At 41.3% G+C, this 24,829-nt stretch overlaps 1 protein-coding gene across 3 annotated transcripts in view; it reads right to left on the bottom strand.

The window, feature by feature from the left end:
- The window catches only part of PNPLA7 (patatin like domain 7, lysophospholipase), a 130,302-nt gene that overhangs the window by 51,180 nt on the left and 54,293 nt on the right, over positions 1 to 24,829 (bottom strand). For all 3 annotated transcript variants that reach the window (XM_075055890.1, XM_075055892.1, XM_075055891.1), the window contains 4 exons: positions 13,840 to 13,900; positions 10,731 to 10,880; positions 1,691 to 1,754; positions 1,007 to 1,175 (listed from right to left, as the gene is read on the bottom strand). In XM_075055890.1, the coding sequence (XP_074911991.1) occupies positions 1,007 to 1,175; positions 1,691 to 1,754; positions 10,731 to 10,880; positions 13,840 to 13,900 (444 nt within the window). The remainder of the gene's footprint in view (positions 1 to 1,006; positions 1,176 to 1,690; positions 1,755 to 10,730; positions 10,881 to 13,839; positions 13,901 to 24,829) is intronic.

Genomic DNA, 24,829 nt, shown 5'->3' with positions numbered 1-24,829 from the left:
TCCTATCTGAACGTGCAGACAACCATGCACACTAAGAACCCTCAAACAAGATTGATTTAAACTACTACATTGCTAGCTGTGGGCTTACATGGCACATAGAACTCTCAAATCACACAAGGACTCAAACCTGAATGCTTAAAAATGAATGCTTTTTACCTAAACCACAGATCATTAAATGCACAGCACAGACACACACTGTTCATACAAAATGAGATTGCTTCCCAAGTCATACTTAAGCCTACAAACATTCAGCATGTTTTGTTCTTGCCCTTCCCATCAGACCACTTCTTCCTCCTTGCACTCCTTATTTTTATTTTTTGTTGTTTTAGGCAACTGATGGCAACTTGCTTTTACTGTGCTTCCTGCCTCCCACATACAGTCATGAAGAACCAACACAAAGTGACACACAAGAACGCTGCAGGTGATACCAGTCCCAGGCTCTTTGGAGGTCAGACTTTGCACTTTGCAATCCTAAAAAAAACCACTTGTGACTTCATTTTTAAATTTCTTACAGAATTCCACGTGCCTAGTCAAACAACTTTGGTAACAGAACACCAAAAATAAAAATAGTAAGGGGGAAAAAAAGTACAGCTTACAATCTGTAATAAAATATATTAAATTAGTCATACAATACAATTTATATCTACTTTTTCCTTAGCACACACCATGAATTCCATCCAGGCAGAAAAGAATTTCTCTCTCTGTCTGGAGATCCTGCAAAGAAATTCTGGCAGAAATGCAAAGCTTCAAAGCAATCTGACTTTTGATTTACCATTGGCCAAAATGACTCTTTAAAGAACTTAGCTGGAAATACTTCTACATGAAGCTTGCCATTTCAGAGAATCCTCATTCAATTCATTTTCTATTTATAATACATATTTCCCAGGAATATTGCATTATTTATGCTTCGCTGGGTATTAAACCCAGGAAAATTCATGAGTATGAAACAACCTTCTTTGATCTGGACTGTTAACACTGCAAATATGGGAAGGAACTATTTCCACACCTCTCCAACAGTAGGCTCCTGGTCTCCCAGTCCAACGATTAAGATGCAGTCAGCCTGCCGTATGCAGCGTTGAGTCCAGGGAGTAAGGGTGCTGTCTGACTGGTAGAGCACAATACGGTGAATATCCTCCTGCTGTCCCAGCCAGCTAGTTAGTCGGTATTCATGGATACTGGGGACAGAAAAGAAAAAAACCAAAATTCAAACAGTTTTATATCACAGCTCCTAAAAAAGTAGAGAGAAATCTTACATGTCAAGCACAAAATCTGAAGGGCATCAGACACCTGCATCTCTTGCTTGTCCAGTCTAAGAACCTTATCTGCTTACATTTCCAAGATCATGCTTTCTTTATCTCTCCATTATTTATACCATTAGATATATACACAGAGGAAAGAGGATGCAGTGATGCCTAACTTCAGTAAGACTTCCAAGGAATCCCTAAGAATGAGTACACAATACCCACTTGGAGCAATTCAGCTTTTCCAATTTCACAAGTGAGAAAGTAACTATGGAAAAAAACCACCCACATTTGAAACAAATACTCTTGAAACATTGTTGTCTCAAACAACTTGATGAGAAAGAATAATATATGTTAGAACACAGGATTTTATTCCCAAACACTGTATATTTATAAGACCAGCGTAGTATCTTTCTGCATTTTTCCTAAGTAATATTGAGGGCAGGTACCTATCCAGTGCAGCAGAACCAAGTCGCTGTTTGATGTTATCACTGGTGAGCAGCAACGCAGGACCTGGAAAAACAAGAAGTTTCATATGTGAACACCTGCCATTCAGCTCCTGACAAACTGTATGGAGAAAACATAGCTGTAACAAATGCAGTTCCATGAATTTGCTTTGAAGATCATGATGGATCAGTGCATTGATCAGACTTGTTGTAGAAGGAAGAGCTGACGCAAAGTCTTCACACTTATCTACAGTAACATCTTCCCTTTCTCCATGTTCCTAGAGCTCTCTTACTGCATTAGTTGCAACCTACAAGCTCTCTTTTATCGCATTCCTCAGTGTCACGTAGGATGACAGTTTCTACTGCAGCTGCATTTTCACAAACACAACATTCAGAATATCACATACCTTTTGCAACCATAGAAAGGCCACGAGTCTGGTTTCAAAGCAAAAAGCTATTATTTCACTGACCTATTGAAATACTTTATTTGTTCAGCCTGCACTGAACCAACTCCCCAGATGAATCCTACAGCTCTCTATAGTAGTGCTACTTCTTACTCAACATGCCAACAGGAATCTATACCACTACCAACCCTAAGGAGAAAGAGAGTCCCAAATCTATAGGACACAGTCCGATTCACACTACTTCCACTATAGAGATAGGCATATGCACATATGTGGCACAACATTATATCCAAGGTGAATTTTGGTGCACATAAACCAAAGTGCCTGCAAGAAACTTTATTTTTCTTATTAGCAATTCTGTTTCATCAGCAGCAATACATGCCATGTGTGGTGGAGGTTGCAGAATAACTGCAACTAAATAAAAAAAAAAAGCAAAGAAAAAAGTTAAGGGAATAACCTCATACCTAAAGAAAATATTATCTGTCTCATATTGAGAAATTCAGCTTTACAAACATGAAAGAGCAGTCACTCTGTATTAATGTTTTCATTATGTAATCCTTCATTTTTTCATTAACAAAAGAACTGAAATTTATGTACGAAATAACAAAACACTTAATTATGTGAGGTCTCTCAAGGCACTAATAAAGCAGCATGGCTTAATGTGTTTAGTAAAAATCAAGGAACCATGAATGCACAACATGGTAAAAGATCGCAATTTCACACTTACGTGCTCAAAAAGCAAAAACCCACAAGTACAGTACCTGCAGCTGGCCATCCTGACCTTCAGGGCCAACTCATTTCCCCCACAATACTTGATTCTTCCTGCAAAGGCTTCACTCTCTTTTAATGTACTTTAGTGTTAGACTTGGAAAAACTCATAAGTATGATTTTTCATCTTGTATTTTCAAACATCCAAATTGTGTTTGCTCTTTGTTACACTGATGATGAAGAGCAAACAAAATGGACAAAAATATCCTGTAAGCAGAGACGAAAAAGTAAAAGCTGGTAAGAAAGGACAGAAAGGAGGATGACTTGAGAGTAGAATTTAATCTCATCATCCAATAAAGTTTATGGTGGTTGGTTCCTATGAAAGCAACAAGTCCCAAGTAGATGGAATTAGTTCATAAGCATTTCAAGAGCAGAGCTAGTTTAATCTGCCCTTCACTCCTGCATCTGTTCTGCTCCTCCATTTGCGCTCCTTGAACCGTCTGTCTGCTGGGAACCCCAATGCTTGTGGGGGGGGGTTTACCACCTTATTTTTAACACTGGTAGATTCCTTGATCTGATTCACCATTCAGCCTCACAAAGAGTTGGTCTAGCACAACTTTGGATGGCGTAATGGGATTAAGAGAGGTCTCCCAGAAGAAATACTGATGACATTGCATGCAATGAAGACAGCAAGGGGGAGAGGGCAGGTCAATTTTGAAAAAGCATTCAACAGCAGAGTTATCATCTGTGTTCATTAATGTGTCAAAGTTCTCGGCAAAATAGAAATGATATGTAGACCAAATATTCTTCCAGGATATGTGACTTACAAAGCTTTATGACAGTGGTGGAAGTTTAGTAGGCAAAGATGAACAGCCAGGAATGCAAAATGAGCTGAGGAATACAATAAAAATGTCAAGTAAGAGAGACTAATGCTGAGGAGGGAAAGCATACTCCACCTCTGCGTTTGGCTGTTACCTCCCTGCACCTGGTCACTGAGATCCAAGAACATAAGCAAAGGAGCCTGGAGTACAGCATATCGATCTGATGCACTGGGGCCCATGCCCTAAGGGGAAACCATTAAACCCAGCAACGCTGCCAGCCAGAACACCTTTTAATACAAGGCGAGAGGCAGACTTTGTAGAGCAGGGGTGCATCTTTATGTTAGTTAAGGTGATGGCTACTTCAACCACAGATATCTTGAATTTGGACAACACATCCCATCAAGCATCAAAAAAGAGCCTTGGAGAGGTATATTACTTCAGAAATCATGTCCACTCACCTCACTTTTGTATTTGGAAAAGAAGCAGTTCACAGTATATGACACAAACAAGTGTGCACAGGCAGACACACAGCTATGCTGGCTCAGGAGGAGTCTGCCCAGCATCCCCTCTGCACACTGGCAGCACAGGACAAAGACACCCAGACCCTTATTCATCCCCAGCATAGAACATGGTGATGCTTCCAACTGAACCAACTCTGTTTTGTTTCAGAAATAACAACCATCTGCTCTACACTTCCAACTTCTAGCAAGCTCTCAATTAGTAAACCATTAAATAACCCTCCATTAATATGATCAAGAACACCAACATATGTGTTCTCATAAAACAGAATGACCAAAAGTGTTATTTAAACTAAACTGCTGAGAGCAATGAAGTAATTAAAAAAAAAAAAAAAGCACAAAAAAAAAAAACCCCAACAACCCAACCCCCAAAATCATTCTCAAGTACATACCCCTCGAACAGCCACACCAGCAGGCAGGAGCGTCCAAGGTGATGTGCTAGTGCATCCTCAATGCGCATTATTATAGTTACACACCATCATCTAGTGATGTTCTCTCCACACCTGACATCAGTCTCACAGGTAATTTACAGCTGCAGCTGGCATCATGAAAACATCCCTCCATCCTCCATCAGTCACCTGCACCCTTGAGGCACTGTTCTCTTTCAGTAGGATTAGACATGGGGTGAATAGCTCAAAGTTAAGAACATAGGAGAGGTGATATGAGGTAACATTAAATATTTATCTAAGCCCAAAAACATATCTCTGACAACGACCAGCAGCAGATTGCTGGGGAAGAGTATTAGAGCAAGGAAAACTTAATGACATTCTCCAAGCCTCCAGCAATTTGTAGATCATGAATTTCTCAAGCCAGAGGTGGTGACTTTTAATAGTCCCTGGGAGATTTTTCTTTCACCAAACTTGTTGGGATTCTGAATCCCGGCTTTTATGCGCTCCTGGGAGATTTTTCTTTCACCAAACTTGTTGGGATTCTGAATCCCGGCTTTTATGCGCTTCAGGTGAGAGTACTGCATGGCCGCAGCCTTACCTGCAGGCACAGAAGGTCATGATTCATGGGGAATCCTCATGGAGCATCTAAATCGGTACTCCAGAGTCACCTGTTTTTCAGTACAGAACTACAATTCCATGAAAGAGAGGCGAGGAGGAAAAAAAATGCTGGCAAATATCAGAGGTCTAGTTCATTCTACCTTTTAAGAATAAAAGGCACTCAAGAAAAGGGTTGAGACAGCCCTTCAGCAAGGCTTCCAAGTTCAAATCCTGCCCCAGGAGGAGGAGCAGGAGACATAAACATCACACACGAGAGACAAAACTCTTCCTTTCTTTCCAAAGATGAGCATGGTACTCACTTTGGTAATTTTTTTCCACATAACATAAATTTTGTAAGATATGCAGGAGTGGGAATACAGATATCCTAGTTCCAAGTCTAATAAAACAAGATCAAAAAGTTGCCTAGAGAAATCAGAGGCGCAGAGGTCAAGGAGTGATTTTTGATGCTTAGAAATGGTTGCAAATCCACCTCACCTGGAAAAACTACTCACACAAAAAGATACATCCAGTACAAAATGCACTGTGGAAAAATCTTAGCACAGCAAACTTTCTTGCCTGAACTTCATCAAAAGAGAATTTATATTTGGCCTAATAAAAGTCTACAAAATTATGTGTCAAAGACACAGAACTGATAAATGAGTTTTCTGTCTCAGTGTCAGAAGATCTCACCCAGCAAAAAATAACAAGTTTTGCCAGGGTCCAGGCACCACATTAAACACTTAACGTTTAAATCTAATCTGTGCATAAAGAAATTCAGGCAGAACTACAATTAGAAACTCCAATAAATTATTAGTAAAGATAATGCAGTAAGCTTCCCAATACTTTATACATTTTTAGAAATGAAAATAAAGCTTATATTTAAAGGGCAGAAAGGAAGGAGAGAGACACATATGTTGAATTTGAATCCTTCTCTACTTCAGTTTGAAATTATATACGATCAAAGGGCTCCCACATATAATCAGAATTCGCACAGCCATGTGGTATCATTTAGCTGGTCTCGGTAAAAGAACAAAAAAAGTAGTTAGGCAAATACTTTTTCAAAATCTGGATAATGTAGAAGAGTTTTTTGATAAGAGATGCTCTCAGCTCTACCAGGATTAAGGGGAAAAAATATTAGTAATAAATACAGACATGATGAACATTGACCAGAATTCATCGGCACGGTTATCCTAACCTGAAACTTTGCACAGCTGTAAAACTTGCCCACCTTCGTCTCACTCCAGTTCAGAAGTGGAAAATTCTGTTCCTGCTTTTTGAAAGTTTTATATTCTACATCCTCTTTCTTTGGAGGCCCAAAGACCAAGATTCAAAGAAAGGACTTTCACACTGAAGCATACAAGCAAACGGAGTGAGGAAACAGTGATGCAGCCTCCGGTTCACCATGGTCTGCGGGACTTGCCTGCTCTCTCCTCAATGCTCGGATCATATTTTATATTTATACCCGTCTCAAGATGAAGGCAGATTCATGTGGAGTTATTGCCACCAGGTACCAAGTAACTGCTTCACCGTCTAGCTTTCAACAGAACAAACACCACAGGAACATGAACATCCCTTAGTATTTAATTGGGACACAATCAGACTGTCCAGAAACAGTATCTGAATTATCATAAACCACAGAAACACCAAATCTCAAAGAAACCAGCACGAATCACTTGGATAAAGCTGTGGGTGGTACCACACATTGATGCTCCCTGTGTGCAGAATGCAAGCAGGACCTGGCCAGCCAGGTCAGTGCGCTCCGGGGCCCAGAAAACCCAGTACAGAGGGCAGTCTGATCGCATGAGGTATTCTCATTACAAATTAAAAAAAAAAAAAAAAAAAAAATTGAAAAAAATTATTAAACCCACACAACAGAATCAAGCAACCATATTAGTAAGTTCTGCCTCATTACAGGCAAAAGCGTTGGTTTGGGGTTTTGGGGTTGTTTTCTTTTGGGGGGGGCAGGGGGGTGTAGCGATTCTGAATACTTAATTCTTCTGGACAGTATATATTAATTCATGGTGTTATGAAGCTTCCACTATCAGACTAAGGTATTCTATTTGTCATTATTTTTATACTCCTTTAATAAGATAGAAGCAGTTAAAAATTACCAAGAGAAAAAATCCTATTAAATAGATTAACCTGCAACCACCTCCAACTCATAGCACTGCCAATAGCCTTCTTAATGCTGGCTGCAGGAAAGAGAACCCATCCTCTCATCTAATTTTGCAGGTTGTGTTACAACCCAGCCTGCATCCCAACCACTCTCACCAGGATGAGGGTCAGCCTACAGCAAGGGAAGGTGCCTCCCAAGAACTGCAGTAGCTGATACCTCATGATGGATCCTTGCAGTGATCTCGGTATTACTGCCTGCATCCTCCTAATTTCTTCTATACTCGTCTCCAACCTGCAGCAAGGGGATTTGAGGCATCACTGCAATATTAATTTAAGTTGATATTAACAAGAAGAGTAAAGAATTTTGTAAAATAATATATTGAGTTGCAAAAAATAGAAGCTAAAAACAACTGCTTTCACCCCACATACCAAGGCTACCCTCCACTGCTCTGGAACATATTTCAAGCCCAGAGCAATGAAACAATATGGATCAAATGTTAAGTGTTAAATGGTAACATCTGATTACAATTTACAATTTTAAAAAGTTGGTTCAAGAAAATACAAAACACTAAACAAAAAAAATATGCTAATAACAGCAAATCTACACAGCAAACCCCCCTATTTTAAAAGATTAGGAACATACACACTGAAAGAGACTTCCTTAAGAGAAGACTTTCAATTAAGCCTTCTCAAGCATATTAAATAACACCTCTTATTTCCATAAATATATTTAAGGTCTAACTGCAATTCACACCCAAACCCCAAGTGCTAATTAGCCAATTTGAAAGTTAGAAGCAGGTAAGCACTCGGGTGGCAGAAGCACGAAGCTCCAATACACCAGCTGCTTACCAAAGCCCTGATGAAAATCTTTTCACATAACATTTCAATTCCCCCACATGTAAAATGGACACAGTTCTAATGGCCAGGTAAATACCAAGACAATCTAAAACTAAACTGAAATTTTGCTTCACAACACAGACTTCACTACTCATTTCATTTTTTGATGCAAGAAGTCAGAAGAAAAATGATTCCAAAAACCAGCCCCTTTCATTATAGCCAAGCACCATCTGGCACATTGCTCACAGCACTTTGTCACACACCAATAAGGAATACCCAAACAATTTATAGCCATAGTATAAAGGAGAAAATACAAAAGGAGAAAAAGCAAAAGCTACAAAAAAAAAAAAAAAAAAAAAAAAAAAAAAAGAGAGAAACAGAATGCTGCTTCTGCTAAATAAAAAAAAAAACAAAAAAAACAAAAAAACCACACCACACAGCCTGCATGAAAAAAAATTCAACTCTGCACAATATGTAAACACGCACAGTAAAGCCTTGGCAGAAGGTTAACCACTGTCTCAGAGCATTGTTGGACTGGATAAGCAATAAGCTGACCTGACAAACAGAGGCTATCAAGGCCAGAGAGCTTGGTCTACCAGCTGTGTTTTGAACCATATGGCTAGCTGTGTTTTCACACAACACTTTCCTCTTCCCACTGCAGCCGTCTGCTCCATTTTGGCAAGAACTTCAGATGCCAAGGTTGTATAGTGCCATCTATAGCTGCCAAACACTACACAGACGTCAGTTTAGGAAAAGAAAAGAAAAGAAAAAAGAAAGGTGAATGAGGAAAGGCCAAGCGATCATAACAAAACCCCTTGTTTGTCGCATTCTAGTTGCTTTCAACTAGAATGGTTATTTTTATAGTGAATAGTCCATCCACTTATACTTAAGTTTCTGTTTGTTTTATTTACAGGCTCCTAGTGCTGTCACACATCAAAACAAGCTGGCAACAATCCATAAGAAGTACCCATTAGCAATATAGCTATGGCTGAGATCTGTGCTCCGTTATAGATGTAAAATTTTTCTGCCATCTCAAAATAAGAGGAATCTTCAAACACCCACAAATTACTTCCCACTGTAACACATCTCCACCATAAGCTGCACACAAATTCATATTTCAAAAGGTTGAAGAGTTCAAACATTGTTGTGGTTTAACCCCAGTCAGCAACTAGCACCACACAGCCGCTCGCTCACTCCTCCCCCCGTCCCACCCCCAGTGCAAGTAAGTAATATAATAATCATCACCATAGTAATGAGAAAAGGAAGATAAAACAAAAAGGGTGAAATATAACTCAAGAAAGTGATGCACAATGCAATTACTCACCGACCGATGCCCAGTTAGTTCCTGAGCAACGATTGCCCCCCCACACCAACTCCCCCCAGTTTATATACTGGGCATGATGTCACAGGGTATGGAATATCCCTTTGGCCAGTTTGGTCAGCTGTCCTGGCTGTGTCCCCTCCCAAATTCTTGTGCCCCTCCAGCCTTCTTGCTGGCTGGGCATGAGAAGCTGAAAAATCCTTGACTTGGTATAAACACGACTTAGCAACAACTGAAAACATCAGTGTGTTACCAACATTCTTCTCATACTAAATCCAAAACATAACACTATACCAGCTACTAGGAGGAAAATTAACTCTACCCCAGCTGAAACCAGGACAAGAGTCAACAGCTTTTTCCTGTGCCTGCTCGCCTAGAAGATTTTTTAAGCAGAATAAAACTGCCAGCTCCAGATACCCTTAAGGTCAAAAAGGAAATAACTAGTAAATGTAAGTGGTTATACCTCAAGCATCACGTAACCTGTACTTTTCAAAATAATAAGCCATGAGGTAGCAGACTAGCAATTCATCAAAGGACTACAGGAGATTTACTCAAGAGATCTATGATAGTGTATGAGGATGAGAAGAGGATGTTCAGGAAATGTCAAACTGTAGTACCGAGCGTGAACTGAATTGTGAATTAAATACATGGTTTTGTGAGCAACTGGAACTTGCACACACAACTTCACCCGTGGATAAAGCAATTAATGACTCAACTGTGAACTGAATACATGGGTTTGTGAGCACGAGACAGACAAGCTGGCAACAAACAGGACAATGATTTAAGACTTAAGTTTGGACTTCCAGTGCCAACCTGGATCTGCTCCACAAGCCTCTTCCATCAAGTCTTGTGCTTACCACTCACTGCACTACCTCAACAAAAGAAAACTGCATAATAAATTCTTTGCTGGATGAAGCTGTACAACTGAGGAAGCCTGAAAGACTCTCACACAAAAGACACACATTGTCAGACAGGCACTGTGGGAACAGTGCACTGGTGGTGGGGTTTGTCCACTGGTGGTGAGGTTTGTCCACTGGCGTGCCTGCAGCCTGAGGAACGCTGATGGCAGCCAAGGCAAGAGGCCAGACAGATTGGCTAATATTTTGAGTCACTAAGGCCACAAAGTTTTCCACTAAAATTAAATGCACATTAGGGATGAGGACAGAGAAGCAAGAGGTCATAAAAAAGGCTGATCCTGAGCACTGCTGTCCTGCTACCCCCCCAACAGAGCACGAATCCACCTTTGACTAATGCCAGGTACCTGACCATGCCTCTCTAAATAGATAAGAAGCATTTATTTCCTGTAATGCAGTAACATGTAAACACTTCTTACCCACAGCACTGAGAGCATGCTTGAGCTCCAGAGTAAAGGCCGTAAGTGGCACCTCTTCAGACACTGGCATAATTGCTACCGTGGAGAGATTGCTGGCAGGATTTCCGGCATCCCACTTGCTACTCGAGCTGTGTAATCCAAGAGGATGACCTGTTTGAAAAGAAAAAACTTGCCATCAGCCAACCCAGAAAGCTAGGTGTCATTTTATTGTTTTCAACTGTCAGGCAGCAAGGGAAGTGTCACTGAATTGCTTAACCTAAGATAAATGTAACATCCTCTGTATCACATAAAAGGAAAGAGTTCCCACATATTTCATTCGTAAGAGGATGAAGATCAATGGGTGGGTCACAAGACACCCATGCAATGCTACAGGCTTGGGGAAGAGTTGCTGCAAAGCTGCCCGGCAGGAAAGGACCTGGAGTGTTGGTCAACAGCCAGCTGAAGATGAGCCGGCAGTGTGCACAGGTGGCCAAGAAGGCCAATAGCATCCTGGCTTATATCAGAAATAGTTTGGCCAGCAGCACCAGGGCAGTGATCATCCCCCTGTACTCAGCACTGGCGAGGCTGCACCTCAAATACTGAACGACTAAAACGAAGGCATTGAGGTGCTGGAGCGTGTCCAAAGAAGGGCAATGAAGCTGGTGAAGGGTCTAGAGCACAACTCTTATGAGGAGCAGCTGAAGCAACTGGGCTTGTTTAGCCTGGAGAAAAGGAGGCTGAGGGGAGACCTTATCGCTCTCTACAACTGCCTGAAAGGAGGTTGTAGCGAGGTGGGGGTCAGCCTCTTCTCCCAAGTAACAAGCAATAGGACAAGAGGAAATGGCCTCAAGTTGCACCAGGGGAGGTTTAGATTGGATATGAGGAAAAATTCCTTCACTGAAAGGGCTGCCAAGCATTGGAACAGGCTGCCCAGGGAAGTGGTTGAGTCACCATCCCTGGAGGTGTTTAGAAGACATGTAGATGTGGTGCTTAGGGCCATGGTTTAGTGGTGGACTTGGCAGTGCTGGGTTAACAGTTGGACTTGATGATCTTAAAGGTCTCTTCCAATCTAAACGATTCTATGATTCTGTGATTCAATTTCCACCATCTTTGGCTGCTGACACAGCATGCGTGGGTAAAAGTCAGACAATGTTAAAAATATCTGGATGCCAGAAACAAGTTAAATACAATGTGCATTTACCTAACCTGTTAAGAGAAAGAAAAAAAGGCATTTTGAATCACTTGGAACAGCCACAACTTTGGAACAGGCATCGATTTAGCCTACAAGAGGAATAAGCTGAAGTAACAAAACCCCAAAACCTGTTGTCAGTATCAAAATATTCCAAAAATTAACATTCACTTTTTATGGTATTCCCGATCATGGAAATAGATACCTGTTTTCAACAAAAAAAGTTCTTACAGGGAATGTGTATCTCCACCTATTTTCACTTCTCTGCAAGATGGGAAAATGTGGAGCTTTAGAGATATGTGCTTAGGAGTCATATTTAATATAAAATATGGAACCTCTATAGTAGCCACAAAGTAACTGTGGAAGTATCTCCAATATAACATGGTAAGCTGAGTAAGAGCAAAGAGTATGGGCAGAGGAAAGCATTTTTTGACAGAAGTACCTGATGCATGTGACAAAGATTAAGATCTTCCTAGATAGCTTAGAACGGGAAAAGATCAACGATAAGGGTGTTCTCCAAACTGTTCTTTTTATTTTGATACTAATTCTTTTCTCTTTAACTAAGCCTTCTCAGACAACCTTACTTTGCTGCTAATGCCTATCAACTCAGCTCTAAGTACATGATAAACTTACTGTCATCTAAGTTAGGATTTAACATCCTGCTTATCTCATTTCACCCAGCAAAAGCCTAAGATGCACCATTAAGATGAATTCTTGAGATGGACATATGGAAGTACTTGATATACCATATGAAAACTCATTCAAAGTCTATATGCAAGATCAACAGTACACTGCAGGACACAAAGAAATACCAGATAAACTTTTTTCAAATATATTCAGCAACTGAGTTATTCATTTCAAGTCTTCTAAAATAGCTCTGCACAGAACATTAAACAGATTTTCCACTCTTTTTGGCAATCTTCAAGTAGCTGTTTGTAGGTTCAAACAAGTTACACACCACCACTCAACTCCATCTCCACCAGTCTTTCCCTCCTCAGAATTTCAATGGTGATTCTCTGATTGAACTCCTATCGCTGTCACTAATTTTCCTCCGCTTTGATCCAGATAGCATATTGCCCTATTTTCCAAGCAGTGTGGACTCTGCCGTAGGCCACAAAGGTATTTCAGCATGCACAAAAGTTTAAGTACAATTATCACTAGAGATTTGTACACAACTGATTGTGTACAGAAAGATGAGCATGTAAGGAAAGAGCGGACTTTGAGATTCACTCCCCAGGACTGCTCCAAAACATGAGAGTTGGCTACCTCATTCTCAGTCTCCTTGGAATGTTGCAAAAACAGCAATAAAAGTAATTTAAAAACCCCAACCAAACAAAGCCCAAACCACCCACAACAGCAAAGAATCCCACAACACCCTCAGTAGTTAATGTGCATCTGCTTTCTTTTAAAAGCTGCTCAAGAAAATTTGGAAAATTTCCTCACTTCAGTCCGTAAATATGCTTTGTTTTGCCTGTGCCACATCCACAAAGCTTAAGAACCAATCCATAGCTGACCATTTGCTCTCAGACAATTCATTAAGATAATGCAAATGCAGACATATTAAATCAGTCTACATGCAGATGCCACTCAGCATGACTATCTGATTCAAGTCTATTACAGCTGCTATTTCCAATGCTCCCTTTGAGCTCTTCTCTTTCAAGAAATTTCAAGGAAATTTCACTGCACATATGCAGCAGTAATTTTCTATCATCTCAATTGCAAATCATGCCATTCCCACACTTAATTAACCATTCTCTGCCAAAAAAAAAAATTTGTACACATATATATAATAAAATCACCATTCACTTGTGACAACAGCTAAAATATTTAGCGACAAATTCTCTCTTCAAGTATGTGCTTTCTGTTTCCAGATTTAACGATGTAAATCTAGCTCCAAGGAAGCACCAGCATCAATGGGAGTAGTCCAGGAATGAGTCTTACCTCCCTGCTGAAGACTGCCAAGAATCTTCTCACCCAGCAAGTGAATAAGTCTAGTCACAACCTAGCAATGGGAGAGAAAGAAAAAGAAAAGAAACAAACATTCAGGCAGAATGTACCAGAAATAGTGCCTCTAAATGGATACTTGCAAACTTTTCTTAAGATGTTATCTCAGGTTGAACCATACAAAGACAAGGTTTTATAACCATAGCTTCTTTCCTGGCTGTAACGTATGGTGACCAATCATTTGTCTTGATTTCTTTCACTTTATTTTACTCTAATCTGGAAAAACAAGAAAACAAAACAAAACCAAAAAAGGCAGTATTTAATTTGCTTTGGGAACAAAATAACAAAACCAGTTATTTTGGGAAACACGTCAAATTGCATTTTCAGTTCTCCTAATTTCTCTCTGCAGTGTGCTTGCACCTCTAAGTCACTCTAACTATTCTGTGGCTGTTGCACACCTCCACCTTCTATAGGTACTAAAGGCTCAAAAAGGTTCAAGTCTGTACTCAGACAGATCCCCCATACAATCTTGCTTCCATCTGACCCCCTGTGAATTAGTTTACAGTAACCAATTTAAGACATCTTGAATAAAAGGGATAAATGCACACTTTAAACACCTGCAGAATCAGAACAAACCAAGAAATTGCTTTCCCCCTCAAATCGTGTTTGTGTGGTACCTTTGAAGGGACAGATTTTTTTTCCAAGCTTTTTTTCCCAACAGGACTTACATCAATAAAAACCAATATTCAAATAGCCAAGCATATCTGAAAACTGACAAGCTTATCTCCAACATTAACAATCAATAATTCCCAACAAGTGGTGTAGCAGAAGACTAATAATTGCAATACCAGGGAGTGACAGACTTGGAAAATGCATCATTTATTCTGCAAAAGCTATGTGCAAATGTTTTACCAAATAAGGAAAAGAGATATTTAAATGCATTAAGAATTAATAGAGCAATCATTAGATACTCTCTCCCAGACAAATAATTCAAGGTCAAAATAACTCTAATCTTCAGGAGGACATAAAAAAGTCAAAACCCACCACAACAGAAGTTCTCCAAACTCTTAACAAGCTAAACAAGCAGCAGCAAATGGCTACCTTGGATTTTGCACAAAGACAGACACACTGTTCCCATAAGAATAGGCACTTCAGGATGCATTTTTCAAATAAAAGACCATGTAAGCATCAAGACAGGTCAGCATGACCATCAGAATCACTTGTATATCCTGCTTTTAATACAAACAAACAAACAACAAAAACCCAATAAATTGCCCTAGACTATGAAACTCCATAGCTTTAATAAGCACCAATATTTTTTAAGCATCTGTAGGAGGAAGGGAGAAGAGCAAACAGGTAGCTTCCAACATAGTGTGACTTACAGTAGAGCAAGGAGTAAGACCTAAACAAAGTTATTTCAGTAATTTCTGTCCCATAGCCATAACTGCAAGTTCCTAAAAATGCCACATCAACATCTCCTCAGTGATCCAAGATCAACTTCTTTGAAGTTTCTCATATTTGCACCAAGAGCAGACACACATTGTCCATATCCATTTTGCTGTAAGCACCAATGCAGCATGACCCTGCCACTAATGAGCGATGGTGGAACGATGGCACCTCCCGACAGCAGGTAAGCTCTCAGCCGCCTTCCTTATCCTGGAATCTCAAACAGGATCTAAATGCTTCCATTTGTCCAAAATATAACAAGAGCTGACAATCACCCAGCCACCCAGCAAACTCGTTACCACTTTAACAACACCAAGATCTGCAGTTGTGGGATTCAATAAATGGTGCTGGGTGTAGCTACAGAAATCTGCCCCAACTATAGGGAGCAGGGAGAGAAAGAATAAATTCTTAATAAAAATTATGAGACTGATTGCCCTTTCCAAGGGAAATAACCTGCCTCTCGAGAGCGTTTGCTATACCCAGCTCACATGCATTCACCTAACCACCTGTATCTGCACACTAGGACTTCCCTTAAGCAGTTTTGGAAGGTGTTATGAACATTTTACACTTCTGAACCACTTCAAACGTCAGGATTTTAATTACTTACTAAAACCATCTCCTGTATTTATAACTTCTTCTGCTTTATAGACAGCTAAGGAGAGCTCCAGCTAAGGTAAAGAGAATGTCCAAGGTTAATGACAGAACTAAGAACAGAATCTATTGGTCTCATTTTCCAGTTGGCTGCTCCTATTACCAGGAAATATTATTTGCCTTGTTTGCTAGAGCAAACCTTACAGCCTTGGTATGTATAGATATGGAAAAATTATTTCCCCAGTGACTTTGTAAGACAAGCAAATTGCTAACCGTAACGGGATGAGTCACTCTGTCGCAGTCATGGCAACATCAAAGGAACATCAATTTGTGATCGGAGCTAAGAACTGGCCTGAAACGTCCTTGGAGTTTTATATTACATACACTAAATTTTTGTTGACAAAAAGGCAATATTTTCCTTTAAAAGAGACTTGTCCATCTGTCTGAGGGGGAAGTCAATATAAATCACATCTCTCCATTGACAACAGACCCAACCTTCAATGATCGACCTACACCCATTACTGTGCAGGGCAGCCAGAGCAGCTCTCACCAAATTCAGTACAACTAGGGAGAATTCAAAACCAACAGACAAAAAAAAAAAATATCACCCTTCAGGTTTCCAAGCACCTTTATTCTAGCCCCTCCAGTAAAAGGGCACAAGAAGTAGCAGCACAGCTCAATGCAGCCCAAGAGACTTTAACGAGGAAGCCAGGGGACCTGGGAGAGGACCTGGGGTGTCACAGGGGAGGCTGGTTTAGCTTGGGGAGGGGAGGAGGAATCAAGCAGAAATTAGTCCTTGAGCTAGGAGGTCTTGGACAGGGATTGAAGGAAAACAGAGTTATTCCAAGCGTGCCTGGAGGAGATGGAGGCAGGAGAAATACAGGTAACAGGGCACTGGCAGGCAGGTACCTCGGTGCAGACATCTGGGCAGTGGTTCAGCAGTCACTTACTCCCACCCTACCTATTAAGCTGTGTTTTGTAGGAAAAGCTCTGGGAATTGGCAGTGAGGGTTTGGGTGGAGGGGGAAGGCAGGAACTCTGGCAGCACTGCTGGGAAAACCGGACTGACCTGGAAGAAACACTGAGTTTTCAATACTCCAGAGGTGTGGTGTGCCATACAGCCTCCAGCACTGCCCCCAGCACAGCTGAGCCAGTGACAGACTGGGTACTGTTTTCCCAAAAGTAGGCAAGACTTCTACCCGCTCTCCCATGTGAACACCAGTCTTTCCCAAGCATGGTGCCAGAAGAGCGCAGAGCACTTCCCAGACATCTGTACATGCAAAATTGTCTCATTTCCATGGTGTCACCATCACCCAGGGCTAGACAGCCTTCACAGCACAGTCAGAAGTGTCTGGTGTGCTCATCCCTATGGCACATTCTGGATTTTACAGTCTCTTCTAGCGCCCATCCACCCAGCCCTACAAACACATACCCCACTCTCCAAAGACACCGAGTCGCAGCCCGATCTGCTGGTACAGAATCAGGCAGTTCAGATTTAAGGTTTGAAGAAAAATCTGCACTGCCAAAAGGCAGCGAGTTGGAGTCCAGACTTATCTGAGAACAACAGGAGGTTTCTAAATTAGGCAAGAATCGTTAATTGCCTGCAAAGTAAATGCAACTTTTTGATCCCTTGTACTAGGGATAGAGCCAAACTTGTTTTAGTTTGTGAGGAAATTGAATTTATCATTCCTCCTGATTAGAAACTGTGCTAGCAGTGAGCAGATCCTGCTCAGTTAATCACAGTTAATCACTTCAACCAATAATGAGAAGCAGAGACATCGATTAGGCACTTCTGTTGTAAGGCCAGCCATGAACAGAGCTACACTGTTAAAATTGCCACGCTGCAGGTTAAACTCGTCCTTGGGACAAGGAGCACACTTTCCTACCCGCTGCTACCATCTCAAGCTGTGAAATGATGCAGAAAGGTCACAAGGCTTTGCCAGCAACCTAAATATACATCTATAGGGTCTCACAGCACAAGTCTGGACTCTAGAGCCATGGAGCCTGCTTGGGTCATAAAGATGACTGACTCAACTTTCAAAAAAATCCCCAAAGCAAACACAAATCCACTCTCCTGAGCTTATGTAAAAAACCTTTTTTCAGGCCAGAAGGAAGAAAACTGACCTTACAGGTCTAAAAAACTGAATATATCTCCATCTCAGAAGCTACTCAAGATTCCAGGTACATCAGTACCATTCTCCAAAAGCCCCAAAACCTTTCCTGATCTTGCAGACACTACTGCAAGTGTAAATTCATAACACCTGTCCCAGAGCAGGACATTCAGTTGACACACACGTTTTGTAAGGGAAATAAAGTGTTGTTCCTCCTGCCACCTACTCACCTTTTCAGATTAACTCACCAAAACACTTTTGTGCAGTGCAGAAATACTCTTTATCCTGTTTTTTCTCAAATGGTGTTAGAGAGCACTTTCCTCAGCACAGTTCCACCTCTCTGACCCTGCTTAACCACTTACCACTTCATCTATCTAGCAACATGTTGTCTTCCTGGCTGTTTCTAAATCAACTCCATCCCCAGTAAGACCCACTCAAGCTCTCTTAGCAGCCTCCAATCCCCCCAGCACCCTCATATTGAACATGAAAGTCTGTTTCTGCATCTGCTACAGAGAAGGCTCTGAAAAACCATTAATCTTCCCTCTGCTTAACGAATGTTAAATTGCTCAACAGACCTGCAGCCTCTGCATTGCAGGTCAAGGACTAAACACATTCCCAAGGGGACTGTATTTGCCTACTTTAGGATGACTAATTCCAGTTTCAAAACCAGTGTCCTTCAGCTATGAGGCCAGGCAGTATTACAGCTCTACATCACCTGTTAGTGATGGTGCAAACACAGAGCTGACTACTCCATCCGTCTCGCATCTTAGGTGTTATCCTGAGCACCACTTGCTTCACAGCTACTGTAATTCCCACTCCAAGTGATTATGGTCACTCTGCAGCGTTGTATTCTTATAATCCTTTTAAATATTTCAACCTATTACCCACAGCTAGCCAATCTTCCAAGGCTGGGTTCTAGTTAAAGCTTTTGTTCCTATTCAACTGTGAAACTTAAGAGTTGCTTTACAATAAGCCCTTTTGAAAGTGATTTTCATGAGAATTCAGCTGTAAAATACTTTCTTACAGATATTTATTTCATTCTGTGAATCGTACGGATTGCCTGGCAAATTGACATTCTGCTACTAGATAACGATGGTACCAAACAAAGCTTCCTCCCATCTTAGCTAACTTTCAACAAAACTGATTTAGAGAAATCATGGGAAAACTTCACAAAATCTACACCAATATCCAAATTCACAGTAAGAACTAATTGATGTAAAAGGTACTATGTAGTACAAATCCATTTTTTTTTTACAACAGGAGAAACACATATAAGAACAAAACATACATAACAACAAAACCAAAAACTAAAAGATACATTCATCAATTCTGTTGCACGCTGCACTAGGGTTCAGGTTTAATTGTATGCTATTTTAAATCTAAGCAACAAAGCTCCTATGCAAGAAAGCAAAAGGGCCAGTCCCTAGGAAGGACAGTACCATCTCCTGTCAGTGTTGTCTTCTTGCAGGTTCCTGTTTTAGGAAACCAGCCTTGGCTAAAGTAAGCAAGGAACAAGCCTGGCATGCCAGTTTTGATCCTGTACAACGAACAGATATATAGCCCTATAAATCTGAATGTGGTTTTCTTTCCAAGTCTGTTCTGATGCTCTCTAGAGGATCCTCTACCATCACCCAGATCCAAAAAAAACCCCAGTATTCTCGCAGTGAACTAGATGGCTTGCAGGTGAGCTAAGGACTTTCTCTGGTGACTTTGAAGTTTAGAAATAAGATACTTAGTAGTTAAGCCTTTAAAACTTCAAATCAGTCATCCTGTAGGCCACCTTTAAATTAAATATGTTAAATAATTTATTGGTGCCTTCATAGCAGGGTGTTATAGACCTTCACATACATATGTGATTTAGTTAAAGGACACATAAAAGGGCTTTCTACCACACTGAGACCCAACGTGAATAAGCTAGCGTGGAAAACAGGGCTGCCAAAGGTTTTCTATTCTACGTTGAGGTAAAATAGTAATAACGGCCATTTTAGCGATGCAAATTCACATAATAGCAGGTTCATTTCTGTGGAGCTCTTACCAGGAGCTGAGATTTTTCCTCTACCAGCTTTCTCAAGGGTTTTTTTGAGGGACAAGGGAGGAGGAAAGGTAAATTAGATCCTCAACTTGAATAAAAACATGGTGTTATTGAAGCTTTACATGGCCCCAGATCAGATAGAACACTCTGTTTGTCACAGAATCAGGGAGCTTAGCAAGGGGTCTCTGATTAAAACTTCCGATGGTTTGAGAACCACCGTGACAAAGCAAATCTTAAATGCTCACTCACAACAGTTTCTGGCACCTTTACAAATGCCGCTAAAGCCTACAGAAGAACTGAAGCTTTATCCTGGGGCTGTTTGAGCTTCTAACACTTGTGATCAATTGTGTCTTGAAGAAAAATGTCATTGTCACATCACTGCTATGACTAAGCGCTCACTCCTGCCTGTCTCATGTCAGGCAGCTACAGTCAGTGACCATGCTTCCCCTGAATATTTTTCTTCTCTCCTTTTCTCATCCACTTCTCCTACAGTCAAGGAAAACTTATTTTAATGGGCCATGAGAACAAATACAGAAAAATCTAGAAGCATGGCCTCTCCTGACCTATTCCACAGTGCCACATCAAGCTTAAATAATATGATGCACAATATATACAATGCCTGAGGGAAGAGTTTTGAAAAGAGGGCACATTACTGAACTCACTTTGTAAGGCAGATAACCCTAGGGAAGGCTCCATCCAGTGCAGAAAAGCTCTGGTTAAAATACACAAAGATAGCAGGACTCACTGTTCAAGATGGATGATGGGTTCTGAATATACTTAAACCCCAAGGGCAGACTTACAGAATTAAAAGAAAGATGGAGAAAAACCTCTGTATTTTCTAGCATGCAAAAGGTTGTCTTACAGTCACTCCCCCCAGCTCCTAAGCAATTTCTCAGTGCAACTTCCATCAGCTACAGCAGGTCTAAATTTCAAGTTAGAATTATAAAAACAATCTCAGCTCAGTAGAGGCAAAGATAATCTATGAAACGTGATCCAAGTTATACACTGATGTTGGAACATCTCTGTAATCTGTTCACAGATTCTGCGCTCTCACTACTGCTTCGAAACTGCTTTGTGGTGCCAAAAATCGTGAGCCGATTCTCTGTCCTACTTTTCAGAACTGAAGGCAGTGATGAAAATAGAAAGAATCAATTCCCTTTTACTCCTGCAACACTGAAAAGCTTCAAGCAGCACCAGAAGCAAGCACCAAGACTGTCAGTGGAGCAAATGCTCTCACTGGCTGAGTGCCCTAATGGCTATCCTGGCAAGCTGTAGCCCTCAGGCATGAGTCCCAACAAAACAAAGAAGTTTTGCACGGTGGACAACTTTCAAATGGGAATGTCTAGAATGCCATATCCAGAGTGATTCAAGGTTGGGATGCTTTCCTGAGAAGCTAGAAGATGTAGATTTGACTTCTGCACACTAAGCAGGATCTAGAAGTCAACATCTGTCATTTCTGGGCATGTACTCTGAAATTTTGGCTGTTACTTATAACTGAGATTAGATTCCCCGTGCTCACCATCTGTTTCATCCTTCGGAATAACAGGAGCTATAGTGGGTCACACCAAAGACCCCAGCAGACCAGTATCCTGTCCCTGACGGAACCAAAGCAGATGCCCCGAGCAGAAGACAAAACAGAGACCAAGCATACAGTGCTTCCCCAAGGATCAGCTGTGCAATTTTTCCAGATTGTACATCACAGCTCAAGGAACTTGAATTACTGTACGGACTAATAGAGCATGATTTCCCTCATTTCACATTGTTCTCATTGGCAAGCACCACCCATGTTTACAATTTTCTTACCCATCAGGTAATACTTCCTTACAGTGCATTGCAGAGTTGGAACCCTTTCAGGATCATCTACAAACACATCATGACTGGTGAAAAGTAGGCAGATGAAGTCCCTCCACTAAATCCTAGAATTAAAGGGTTCTTCACCCTTGACAGGAAATAGTAAAACTCTGTATTGGCTTTGTGTGACAAGGTTTTGGCAGCAGGGGGGGTTACAGCGGTGGCTTCTGTGAGAAGCTGCCGGAAGCTTCCCCTGTGTCCAACAGAGCCCATACCAGCCAGCTCTAAGATGGACCCACCACTGGCCAAGGCTGAGCCAATCAGCAACAGTGGTAGAGCCTCTGTGATAACATATTTAAGAAGAAAAAAAAAGTTGCAGGGCACACAGAAATGGCAGCTGGAGAGAGGTGTGAGAACACGTAAGAGAAACAACCCTGCAGACACCAAGGTCAGTGCAGAAGGAGGGGGAGGAGATGCTCCAGGCGCCGGAGCAGAGATTCCCCTGCAGCCCGTGGGGAAGACCATGGTGAGGCAGGTTGTCCCCCTGCTGCCCATGGAGGTCCACCGTGCAGCAGATCTCCACCTGCAGCAAATGGAGGACCCCACGCCGGAGCAGGTGGGATCCTGAAGGAGGGTGTGACCCCGTGGGAAGCCTGTACTGGAGCAGGTTCCTGGCAGGACCTGCAGATCCGTGGAGAGAGGAGCCCACGGAGCAGGTTTTCTGGCAGGACTTGTGACCCTGTGGGGGACCCACACTGGAGCAGTGTGCTCCTGAAGGACCGCAGGCTGTGGAAGGGACCCATGCTGGAGCAGTTCGTGAAGAACTGCAGCCTGTGGAGAGGACCCACATTGGAGAAGTTCATGGAGGACTGTCTCCCATGGGAGGGACCCCACGCTGGAGCAGGGGAAGAGTGTGATGAGTCCTGCCCCTGAGGAGGATGAAGTGGCAGAAATAATGTGTGATGAACTGACCGTAAACCCCATTCCCTGTTCCCCTGCGCCGCTGGAGGGGTAGGTAGAGAATCTGGGAGTGAAGTTGTGCCCAGGAAGAAGGGAGGGGTGGAGGGAAGGTGTTTTGAGATTTGGTTTTATTTCTCATTATCCTACTCTGGTTGATTGGTAATAAATTGAGTTAATTTTCCCCAAGTTGAGTCTGTTTTGCCCAAGATGGTAACTGGTGAGTGATCTCTCCTGTCCTTATCTCAACCCACAAGCCCTTTGTTATATTTTCTCTCGCCTGTCCAGCTGAGGAGGGGGGAGTGATAGAATGGCTTTGGTGGGCGTCTGGCATTCAGCCAGGGTCAACCCACCGCAAACTCCAGGGTAACTTAATTGAAAGGGTAATTCAGTCTCAGGAACTGGCCAGTTCTTGGCTGTTAAGATACACGTTCTTTAGGCTCTACAGAGGCTGCCAAGAGGAACACCAAAACAAAAGCAATTCTCCCTGGTGTGGGATTCCTCTGAACTAAGGGTGCATTTCACCTGACTCAGGGGACAAGCACCGATGTTTGATCACTATTCCACCAAGTGAGACTCAGGTTAACTTAACCTTACCAGTCATTAGGGGAGCATGTGTTTGGCAGAGGCCAGAGTTGCTTTTTTTTTTTTCCCCCTCTAAAAGACAGTTTTATAATTTGCAGAGGACTAAGAGGGAAACCCTCCACCACACTGCTGAATCACAAGCTAGCTCTTGCTACCTAGTCAATTCTTTCAAAACTATTGCACCTGCTATCCATTCATTACTTTATTACTTCTGGTTGGATGGGGAAAACAACATCATAAATCCTGTGTATAAATCACTCCACTAGAATAACAGGAGAGTAAATAGGACAGAGGGAATTAATTTGGTCCATCCCTCTGCTCAGCACTAAGCACTACCTCAAACATAATTTTTTAAGAGGTTATAAAAACAAGTAACAATCTTTTAGCCTTTCTAGGGAGTAGAATCAGCTTTTTCTTAATATCCAGCTGCTGCAATTTCAGTACACTACCATTTGCTCTGTTCCAGTATGGCAAGTAGCTTATGCCTTTTCTATCAGAAGACAACTTCATACATTTGAAAATAGCTACCATGTCTTCCCTTAGCCTTTCACACTCTTTTTGCCTTTGTAGGTAAATATTTCTAAACACCAGGCAGTCACCTTTTTGTCCTCTAGACTCTCTTCATTTGGTCTGCCTGTTCCTTCAAATGTGCTGCCACAGGCTGCTACTGAAGCTTTTCCAATATCAGGGAGAATGCAAGGATCTTTTCACTCCAAGAAGTATTCTGTAACATAGTTATTTTTTTTTCCACAAGCTGCATGAGGTTGTTCAGGCATGGTCAGCTTTTGATCCTCTAATGTCTGGATTCTTTTTCTAAGAAACAGCTACACAGACCCTTTTTGTATGCAATTTATTAGTTTACAGCTCAAAAACTTCTCTGCAGTATACTCCTTTAACTTTAAAGTTGACTGTTTATTTTCTACTTGACTTCAAACTTTCTACCCTATTGTTTTCCTCCATCACTTCAATTCCCTCTCACTTCTGTCCTTCCTCTCTTATCTGATGGACCTAACAGACAAAAAGAGAAGACACAAGAACTTTGAGATCATATAAAAAAAATATTTTATCTTAGCTTCTTAAGACAGTCTGAAGGCATTAACCACATAAATCACCTACTTAAAGTCTATCTTACACTCCTCTTTCTATTTTGAATACTTGTTCTAAAATAATCCAATATTAAAAATGTAAGTTCTCACATTTTTGATACCAGTTTCGCATCTATTTAGAATTTGGAGATCTCAAACAGCAGCAAGAATGTGTTTTTCTAACAACCTTTTTTGCAACACATTTCCTGAAAAAATCTGTTTTAGCATTTTGTTTCATTGCAACTAATTAGCCAAACTACATGCAAGTCTAGAGAAAACTAATTCCATATTCAGAAAGGTCAGGAATTTGAGGCCGATAGGCTGCACTCTGTAGACATGGGAAGACATTTGAATTCTATTACAAATAAGTGTTTTGAATTGTACTATAAA

Source organism: Buteo buteo, chromosome 23 (genome assembly GCF_964188355.1).
Source record: "Buteo buteo chromosome 23, bButBut1.hap1.1, whole genome shotgun sequence".
NCBI lineage: Eukaryota > Metazoa > Chordata > Aves > Accipitriformes > Accipitridae > Buteo > Buteo buteo.
Note: the sequence above shows the minus strand (reverse complement) of the source record. Positions and strands in the feature narration are given on the sequence as shown.